The 9,763-nt window shown below is 39.5% G+C and overlaps 1 protein-coding gene across 10 annotated transcripts in view; it reads left to right on the top strand.

The window, feature by feature from the left end:
- Nucleotides 1-8,414, top strand: part of sec31a (SEC31 homolog A, COPII coat complex component) — a 22,587-nt gene extending 14,173 nt beyond the window's left edge. The window contains exons 20-28 of one of the 10 annotated variants that reach the window (XM_024299884.2): nt 687-860; nt 1,042-1,146; nt 1,388-1,490; nt 3,510-3,869; nt 5,473-5,528; nt 6,536-6,760; nt 6,833-6,952; nt 7,028-7,099; nt 7,342-8,414. In XM_024299884.2, the coding sequence (XP_024155652.1) occupies nt 687-860; nt 1,042-1,146; nt 1,388-1,490; nt 3,510-3,869; nt 5,473-5,528; nt 6,536-6,760; nt 6,833-6,952; nt 7,028-7,099; nt 7,342-7,521 (1,395 nt within the window). In that variant the 3' untranslated portion in view covers nt 7,522-8,414. Of the gene's footprint in view, nt 1-686; nt 861-1,041; nt 1,147-1,387; nt 1,491-3,509; nt 3,915-5,472; nt 5,529-6,532; nt 6,761-6,832; nt 6,953-7,027; nt 7,100-7,341 lie in introns of all 10 variants that reach the window. The other 9 variants (XM_024299881.2, XM_024299880.2, XM_024299882.2 and 6 more) reach the window with 9 other exon arrangements.
- The last annotated feature ends 1,349 nt before the right edge of the window (nt 8,415-9,763 follow it).

The raw sequence follows: 9,763 nt of genomic DNA, 5'->3' as shown, positions 1-9,763 counted from the left end.
TGTTCCCGCCCTCCTTTCATCTTCTTTTCTTTAATGTTTATTTTAGTTTTGATGTAAAATTTGGCTTCTCCTTTGAGTTCTATTGAAGTGTTTTGACTTCAAGAAAGATTGTTTTGTTTGTGTGTAATTTAAAATATTTTTTGTCTTTTTCTAAATATTTTTATGGATTTTTGGATCATTTTTGTTACTTGTTAAGTTTTTTGTTTTTTCCAAAATAAATGCATTTATATATATATATATATTTTTTAAACAATATTTTTTTCCTATTTTTCAAATTTTGTTTTTGTTTTTATACCAGTTTTTCTGTTTTTTTGTTTTGTCAAAAAAATTTTTTTTCAATTGTTCAAGTTTTGGTGTGTTTACAAGAAACACTATTTTCGTTTTTTGAAAATGTTTTTTTTTGCTTTTCAAAAAAAATTATGGTCCTATTTTTTCTAAATATTTTCCTTTTTTTACTTCTTTTTTCTAAATAATTTTTGAAGCTTTTCAAGTTTTCATGTTTTTAAGATGTTTTTTTTTCAAATTATTTTCTTTTGCTTTTCAGAATTTTATCTCTATCTTTTTTTAAAGATTTATGTTGTATTTTAAAATCAATCTTGTGTTTTTGTATTTTCTCTAAATATTTTTTAAAAACTTTTTCAAGTTTTTTTGTGTGTTTTAAAGAAACTGCTTTTTTTCCGTTTCAGGTTTCTGTTCAGCAGCTTCGGGACCGCCTCAGCCGGGCTCTGGGTCAGCAGGCGGCCGCTGCTCCCGCACGCCCCCAGGGGGCGCCCTCCCATCACCCCCAGCCCAGCCCAGCTCCATTTGTTCCCGCCCACCAGCCCGCTGGTCCTCCGACCCAGCAACACTACCACCAACCCGTACGTCCCTCATCTGCTCTGATCCGTTGGTTCCTCCTCGGGTTTCAGTCAAACAGGAAGCAGACATCCAACTTCCTGTCGGGAGTTGAACCTTCCTATGTTTCTAACTCTTCTTGTTCTTCATTGTGCCGTTGTGTCGCTCCCCTCTCATGCTGCGCCCATCGCCATCTCTGTGCCTCAGGTGAGGGCTGCCTCCACTGTCACCTCCTGGAGTAACCAAACCCCCACCGCCCTCCCCAATGTCCCTCCTCCTCCTCATCCGGTAGGCAGCGCCTCCAACCCACAGGTACACACACCAGCAGCACACCTCATCGCGATTACAGCTAGAACGATTGACCCGCCTGCCTGTGGCTCCGCCCTCACCTGCAGCTCACCCCCCACCCCAGCCCCCTGCTCACACCTGCTGCGGCTGTGATGCGTTCACTGACTTCTCATCTCTGCTTGAATCTCCAGCGTTCTGATTTTAACCTGATCGATGCATTTAAAACCCTCAAGAAGAGAAAACTCATCTGTTTGTGTTCCTGTAGGCGGAGCCTCCGGCCCCCGGGTACAGGATGCCGGCCCCCGGCCCCGCAGCGCCTCCTCCTGCCTCCTCTGCTCCCGCCTACATGTTCTCCCATCAGTACCAGCGTAAGTCGAAATCTGGAGCTCATGTCCTCCAGACGGAGCAGAAACATGTCAGCTTGTCGGTTCAGGTATTGATTTAACGTTAACCAGCCGACGGCAACAAGTCCGAGCTGCAAATGTGTAACGGCTATTTAAGTTATTGTTTATTTAATCCTTCAAGCCTTTGTTAATGATGTAAACAAGCGTAAGTTGCAGTAATTTGTTTATTTCCTGTTGACAGCGGACAGATCTATGAAGGGATTTTTGTGCCACCATATTACAAACAAAAGTCACAGTTTTTAGATCATAATTTCCTAATTTGCAAACAAAATGTGAAGTTTTAAGAATAAAACGTCGTAATTTGCAAATGAAAATCTTAAATATTTTCTTTCAAAAACTTTTTTTTTGCTTTCAAAAATGAAAAATTCATGAAAAAAATCTATTTTCCTTTATATTTCAATGTTTTATTCAGGAAATAAATGAAAGTTAATTTAATCAAATCATAATTATAACATAACATAACATCTGGCTGGACGGAGACGGAGAGGAGACGTTTTTCTCTACTGGATTCTTTTTTAACACACTCCCATAAATAAATCCAGAACTCTGTTGTACTTTTGCTTCGCTGCTCCTTCTGAGTTCTGCTCAAAGAGAAACGGACCAGACTGGATGAAGACCGCAGAATCCTGCTCCAAAAGAACCAATCCAGTCCCAAGTCTATGTCTGCCTCCAAGCACCTGCAATGTGAGACAGAGACACGTGATTGGATCGAATCTAGACCAATCAGCATGAACGCTTGTCTGTGATTGGCTGTTTGGTGTGGCGCTAAACTCAAACTTATGAACGCAAAATCAAAGATAAGGAGACAAAACATTTGTGTCGCAAAAATATTTTAAGAGGAAATATTTAATATTTTCGTCTGCAATTGTGAAGTTTTATTCTTAAAACTTTACATTTTTTTGCAATTTAGGAAATTTTCATCTCAAAATTGTGACTTTTGTTTGCAAATATGGTGACAAAAATCACATCAGTATTCAGCTCTAGTATTTAAAGGTCAAAAAAGAATAAAACATGTGGAGAAAACGAAGTATACCCATGATGCAACACCTTCAAACTGTCATTTCTCTTTTTTCTTTTGTCACATCGTTAGTCTGATCGCTGATTATCTCTTATCCTAAAAGTCTAATGTTTGAACACTGTTGGCCTGACATCCTGGAATAATGAACACATTTCGGCAGATTAAACGCCGTTTTCTTCACGACAGAAAGATTCTCAGCTCGGTTCATCCTAATTACACTTAACATGTCGGGTTCCCAAGATAGCCACGCCCACAAGACCAGCAGTTCGAGTCCTAGAGTTTAAAGACCCACTTCCATGAAAATTGTTACATTTTTCTGATGATGAAAAATAATCTTAAAATATCATTTCTGTGTATTTTTTTATTCAAATCAGTGTGAATCAGAAAACACGTTGGATCTAAACTGTTGGCTCTAAAACATTTTTGTTGGCATGAGGGGCTGTAAGCCAGTGGGAGAGCATGTGAACTGAGAGCTCTCAGCATCGGGGTGGGTAAAGGGGGGCGGGGGTAGGTCCCAGAAAATGACAGTTTTTAAAATTTTTACTAAAAACGGCATCTTTATAATTAAAACTCCACTGGGAACTCTTTCATCAAAAGATGATCAGAGTGAGACTTGTAAAAACAGAAACTTTGCCGGAGTCTTTGGCTTTTCTGTCACAGATACGTTTCATCAAACCTCCTGAACTTCCTTAAATGCGGTTTGACTCGGTGTCTTTGTTTTTCCCACATGTTTTATTCTCATTGCTGAGTTAAATATGAGGTTAAATAATGTTTTTGAGGTGATTTTTGGAAAAACTTAATGAGTTGTTGTGGATTTTCTTGCACTTTTAAGCGATAAAGTCGCTCAAACTTTCAGACGACTTCAGTTTGTGCGGTGAAACGCTCCTCTCTGGAAGCGTTTCCGCCGTGTGAACGCTCACCGTCTCGTGCCGCCGTCTCACCGCATGACTTTTCTCCACTAACAGAGCCTCACGTGCGACCCCCAGCTTTCCCTCAGGTCAACCAGTACCCGTCCCAAGCTGGCGGCCCACCCGTCTATCCTCCTCAGTACTCGTCAGCTCATCAAACTCCTCCCACAGACCCCTCCTCCCCTCCTCCTCACCCCCCCGGCTTCCTGTCTCAGTACACTCAGCCCGTCCCGCCTCAGCCGGCGCCTCTTCTTTATCCCGGACAGCCTCCGTCCTCACACCCCGGTTTCCCTCCTTCCTCCTCTTCTTCTTCTTCTTCTTCTTTTTCTGCTCCTCCGTCCTCCGGAGAGTCTTTCCAGCATGGGGGGCCAGGATCTCCTGTGTCGTACCTGCCGCCCCCGCCGACCGGAGTATCAGGTACTCAGCTCGAGCCCCCGCTGATCCCCGCCTCCCAGAGAACAGGTCTGCATGTCCTCCTGATTCACGCTGATCCCTCCACTCACACAGGAGGCTTCGTCCACGGAGAACTTCTACGACTTTAAATAAGTTTATTTAAATCACAGTACAGCTTCAAACACGACAGTTTATGGTAAAACAACAGTTTGATTCTAGACGGATCATCTCCTAAAAATCTCAAATGACCATTAATCAATAATGAATAAAAGTTAAGAGATTATAACATTGTAGGTTTGGCGTTTGACCCGCATTTTGGTGCCACCTTAGGAAAAATCAAGACCGAAATTGTAAAAAAGTAAAATTCTTTTCATTATAAATGATTGTTTTTCAAACCCAAATAATTTTTGTTATACATTTATTTTTATTCTGTAGCTTTAAACTTTAATTTGTTTTTACGGTGCCACTAAAATCCAGACAAATCAGACGTTTTAACTTGTTTTGGTTAAAAAAAAAACAAGAAAAAAAACGTTGAAAATCCAAATTTCTTTTGTGGACGAAGTCTTCCATTGTTGACTGAGTAAAAAGTTTCTTTACTGTCTGTGAATGTTAATATGATCAGTTTATTCTAACATTGCATGTTTTATTATCCATTTGTGTTTTAGTGCAGAGTCACTTCATATTATTTTACATTTTGTTACATTTTTGTTGTTTAAAGTGATCAACTTTCTGAAATTATTCTCATGATTTATTGACTTTTTATAACTATGTCTTTAATTTACCACCTGATTATTAATTTAGGACTACAAATTTGGGTAAATATGAAATCAAACCTTCAAAATCCAGATTTTCTTTATTTGTTTTAATTCAAATGGTTTTTATAAATGTGTTTGCTGGCGGATAAACGTACAAATCAATTACTCTGATCAGGTTTGGTAAATAGAAAAACAATTACCTTAAATATGAACATTTTAAAGGTTTTTCCTGCATCTGTAATCTTCTATGATTCACTAAACTCAACAAAAATCGACTGAAGCTTAAAGAATCAGAGTGTTTGTATTTGGGAGCATCTATAAAAAAAGGTTTTATGAGATTCAAAGTTACATTAATAGAAAAATTAATTAGAAAACGTAATATTGTTCAATGTTTTCAGCCTTCAAAAACATTTTAATAGCTTTTAATTTAAAATTTGATTTAAGCTGAAATATCAGGTGGAAAAAGTCATTTTAAAGTCACTGAAGGTTTATCATCCAAGCACAATTTTTATTTGTGTTTGACAAATTTTAGCTTCATTGTGGAAAAAAGTTTAGAAAAATTAACTTATTGTGAATATTTTTATCATTTTATTGATTGAAAGGAACAAATTAATGATGTAAAGTGGTGAAGAAGGAGACTGTAGGAGAGTGTGAGAATATAGATGAATAAAAACTAAAAACTGAACATTTTCAGGATTAAAGTGAAAGACTGAGAAATCATGTGACCTGATCCTAAATTGTTAGTTTTTTTCACAAATGGTTTCAATTCTTGCAGAAATATTAAATAATCAATCTTGAATTGAATTGCATATTAGAGAAAACACGACTCTGTGGGGGGGCAGGAAGTGTTTAAGTATTACATTTCTCTGCAGGACCTCAGAACGGCTGGAACGACCCCCCATCCCTGACCCACGCACCGAAGAAGAAGGTAATGATCCAAACCCCCCCCCAAAGATTTAAAGATGTGCTCAGGTGATGGAGCTTTAAATCTGCAGCTAAAAAAAAGGTTTGGATTCATATGGTAACTATTGAAACTATATAGGAGCCCTGTTAGCAACATTTAGGAAATGCATAGAAACCCCGTAAAAATCCCATGGAGACACTATAAGAACCTTAACGGAACTCTGTAAGAACCCTATAGAAACCATCTACTTTTTCTGTTAGAATCTAAAAATAATCCATTGAACCTTATAGGAACCAATAACTTTGTATGAAGTCTGTACAAATCCTATAGGACCCTAAAAAGACCCAGAAATAATCAAACAGTAAACCTGAAAGAACCCTATAGGAACCCTGTAGAAATCTTATAGAAACCCCGTAATAAAAGTCTATATGAACTCTGTAAGAACCCTCTAGGAATCTTATAGGAACCTTGTAAAAATCCTATAGGAATCCTGTAGAAATCCCATGGGAACCCGTAGGAGTTCTATAAGAACACCTTAGAAACCCTGTCAGAACCTCATCGAAATCCTATTGGAACCCCGTAATAAAATTCTATATGAACTCTGTAAGAACCTTATAGGAACCCTGTAGAAATCCTATAGGAATCCTGTAGAAACCCTGTCAGAACCGTCTTGGAACCCTGTAAAAATCTTATAGTTACTCTGTAAGAACCCTTTAGGAACGCTGTCAAAATTCTGTTGAAACCTTGTGAAAAAAATCCTATTTTAACTCTGAGTGCCCTTCAGGAACCAATTAAAATCCTAAAGGAACCCTGTTTGAACCCATTGTGTGAATGTGTCTGTGACTGTAAAGCACTTTGGGTCTTCAAGGAAGGTAGAAAATCGAGAATAGATAAATGTATACATGTTCATCATTTACCTGTTGGAACCCTGTAAAAATCCTAATGGAACCCAATAAGAACCCTACAGGAACCCTATAGAACCCTACAGGAACCCTGGTTTTAACAGCACTCGTTTTGTCATTGTGCAGCAGCTTCCACAAAACTACACCCCCCCTGCACCCATCACCGCCCCCATCATGGCCCCGCTCGGCGCTGACCCTCAGACTCAGCAGATCCCCTCTGCAGCTCCTCAGGGTCCCCAGGTCTCTTTCTCGGGCATGCACCCACAGCAGCTGTCCCCCCCCTCGATGAACCCTGCAATGCCCAATACTAGCATGGAGGGGGCGCCAGGAGCCCCCACAGGAGACGTGATTCAGGTATTTTGAGTGCTGGTTTCTGCAGCTGAAGTGTGTCTTGAGGAAGGTCTGACTCTGGTGTTGGTCCCTCAGCCGCTGCAGTCCATCCCTGCAGAGAAGATCCTGAAGAAGCCCATCCCTGACGAGCACCTCATCCTGAAGACCACCTTTGAGAGCCTGATCCAGAAGTGTCTGGCTGTGGCTGCCGACCCCGTGAGTCCACAGGATTCACCAGCAATCGCACGCCGAACACGAACCTTTTCTAACCGGCTTTTTGTCTCGTCACAGCAAACTAAGAGGAAGTTGGACGAGGCCAACAAACGCTTGGAGGCGCTTTACGACAAACTGAGGGAGCAGACGGTGAGGCAGCAACCACAAGAATACGGTTTTGTAATAGTGTAGTCTCATCTGGAGATGAAGATACAGTTGAATGTCATCTGCGTATATGGAGAACCGTCTGTATATTTAAGAACGGGCTCCTATATTAGTAGAAAACGGAGGATTTCATCCTTGAACGTGTCAAGAAATCAATGTTTGAATTCATTGATTTATTAATTATTAGAATATAGTTCTTTAACCTCAGCTGTCGTTCTGCTGTCCAGCTCTCTCCGGCCATCGTCTCCGGACTTCACAACATCGCCCGGAGCATCGAAGCTCGCTCCTACACGGACAGCCTCAACATCCACACCCACATTGTCAGCCACAGCAACTTCAGCGAGACGTCGGCGTTCATGCCCGTCCTGAAGGTGGTCCTGACGCAAGCCAACAAGCTGGGCGTGTGATTGGTCGGAGATCGACCCGCCACTCGGAAGTCGGTGGTCTTCCGCTTGTTCCGCACAGAAGCTGCTTTCCAACTGCAGAGGACGAAGGATTCTGAGGCGAACGACAAAATGTTCTCGTCTTTTTTGTGCCATTTATGTTTTTTATGACGCAACTGAAACACAAGCCATTGGTCAGTCCCGCTCGCTGGGGGAAGTAAAGGCGGAGCCAAATAAAGGGCTGTAGCAACGACACTTTACCGCCAGGAAAACTGTACGTTTGGTCTTAGAAAGGAAAGCAGAAAGAGAAAAAGCAACGAAGATCAAGGTGGTAATTATGTATTTGTAATTTATGATGCATGCTTTTGGCAAACAATTTATGCAACTCTTAGATTAAACATGAACTGAAATAGCTTTTCACATTTGGGCATTACAACAAGCAACTTATACGATCATGAACGGATAGATTTTCTGTTTTGCCTCGCTAGCTCAGATTTAAGCTAATAGGTTGGAAAAACATAATTTGTAATTCATCTGAAAAGATGAAAAAAGGGACTTAAGTTCTGCTCTTAAAGATGTTCTTTCACCACTGCGGTTGTCGTGGTTACCACTCTGGACCAGCACATCGTCAGTGCGGTGCCACATCCTAATGTTTTACCCCATTCTTCTCGTTTTTATCCATGTAATCACATGAGAACTGGCTGTTCTGGAATCTTAAGGTGTGCATGCTCGAATGAGTCGTTGAAGGTGATTATCTGGTGATTATCTGAACCTCGGAGGGAAACTTCTACTTGATTTTCATTCCAGCTGTTTTGACAGCCTGAGCGGTCAGCCTCACTTTGCTGTTCGTAAAAGAAAGTCTTTGTTTTAGATTGAAAACTGGCAGTATTTTCAATAAATAGTATTTATTTACAGCATTGTGTTTCTATTGTTTTTTTTCCACACTACACAAAGGTTTACATGAAAACAACTTGAAGTCAGATCATGGTATAAAACACAAACGCACAAAGGTATAAAAAAAATAAAACACTAACACAGAATGTCCCCAAAGTTTTAACATGCCATAACTATATTATTAAAAAAGTGTTCTGTAGACACATGTAAAAAAAATCAATAACAATAGATGAACTATTTTCAACACAAAGTTTAGAAGATTTGCAACATTTTTCCCGGCAAAAGTATATTTGACATTTTACGGACGCAGCCATCTTGAAATGATCAGGAAAAGTCTTTCTGCTCCCCCTAGTGGAATGATGAGGAACCACAGGGCAGAAAACCTGGGTTTTTAAGGTAAATTTGGATTATGCCAGGGGTCGGCAACCTTAACAGTAAAAGAGCCATTTGGTCTCGTTTTCTACTGATCAGAAGGAGCCGTATCTTTACCCTTTACCTTTAGTAGAGGTCAAATTAGCGAAAAATCTAGCTTGTTACTTAATTTTTAGCTGAAGTCCACATTAGGATAAAATTCCTCTGTAAATTAAGTCAACCAAAAATGTTAGCATTTTACTAAAAGAACAGCTAAACTCTAAATTAGCATTAAATCTCCAGTAGATAACAAATTAGCCAAAACTATTCGCATATATTGCTAAAATATTAGCTAAACTCCAAATTAGCATAAAACTCATTAGAGGCCAAATTAGCCAAAAAAGCTAGCTTGTGGTTTAATTACTAGCTGAACTCCAAAATCGCCTCAAATTTCTCAGTAAACAAATATTAGTCAAAAATGTTAGCATGTCAGTAGATAACAAATTAGCTGAAAACATTAGGATTTTTTCTAAAACATTAGCTAAACTCCAAATTAGCATAAAGCCTCCAGTGGACAAAAAAACAGCAAAAAATGTTAGCATGTTTCTAAAATAGAAGCTAAACTCTACATTTTTTTGAAAATTACCATCATTTTATCTTTCTTCAGCCAGAGAGCCACCATGGAGAGATAAAAGAGCCACATGTGGCTCTGGAGCTGTAGGTTGCAGACCCCTGGATTATGCTAACGAGATAGAGGCCTCAAAAATGTCTAGCAAATATGATTAACATTGTAATTACAAGCATTCAGCTAAAACCTGAGATCTGAGCTTAGTAAAGTAATTTTTCTAAGCAAGAGCAAATCAGTTATATTAAATATCAATGGTTATTGTCTCTCCCCTTTTTTTATTGATAGTACTAGAATGAAGCACATCTGTTATTTTCACCCAGATTAGATCTTGAAAAAAGTTTGAGGGCAGAAATAATGTGTCTGCGCTAAAGTGTGGTCCTTCTGGAAGATAAA

The sequence above is a fragment of the Oryzias melastigma genome, linkage group LG12 (assembly GCF_002922805.2).
Source record: "Oryzias melastigma strain HK-1 linkage group LG12, ASM292280v2, whole genome shotgun sequence".
Taxonomy (NCBI): domain Eukaryota; kingdom Metazoa; phylum Chordata; class Actinopteri; order Beloniformes; family Adrianichthyidae; genus Oryzias; species Oryzias melastigma.
The sequence above is the reverse complement of the archived record's forward strand: the minus strand, read 5'-3'. Positions and strand labels throughout refer to the sequence as shown.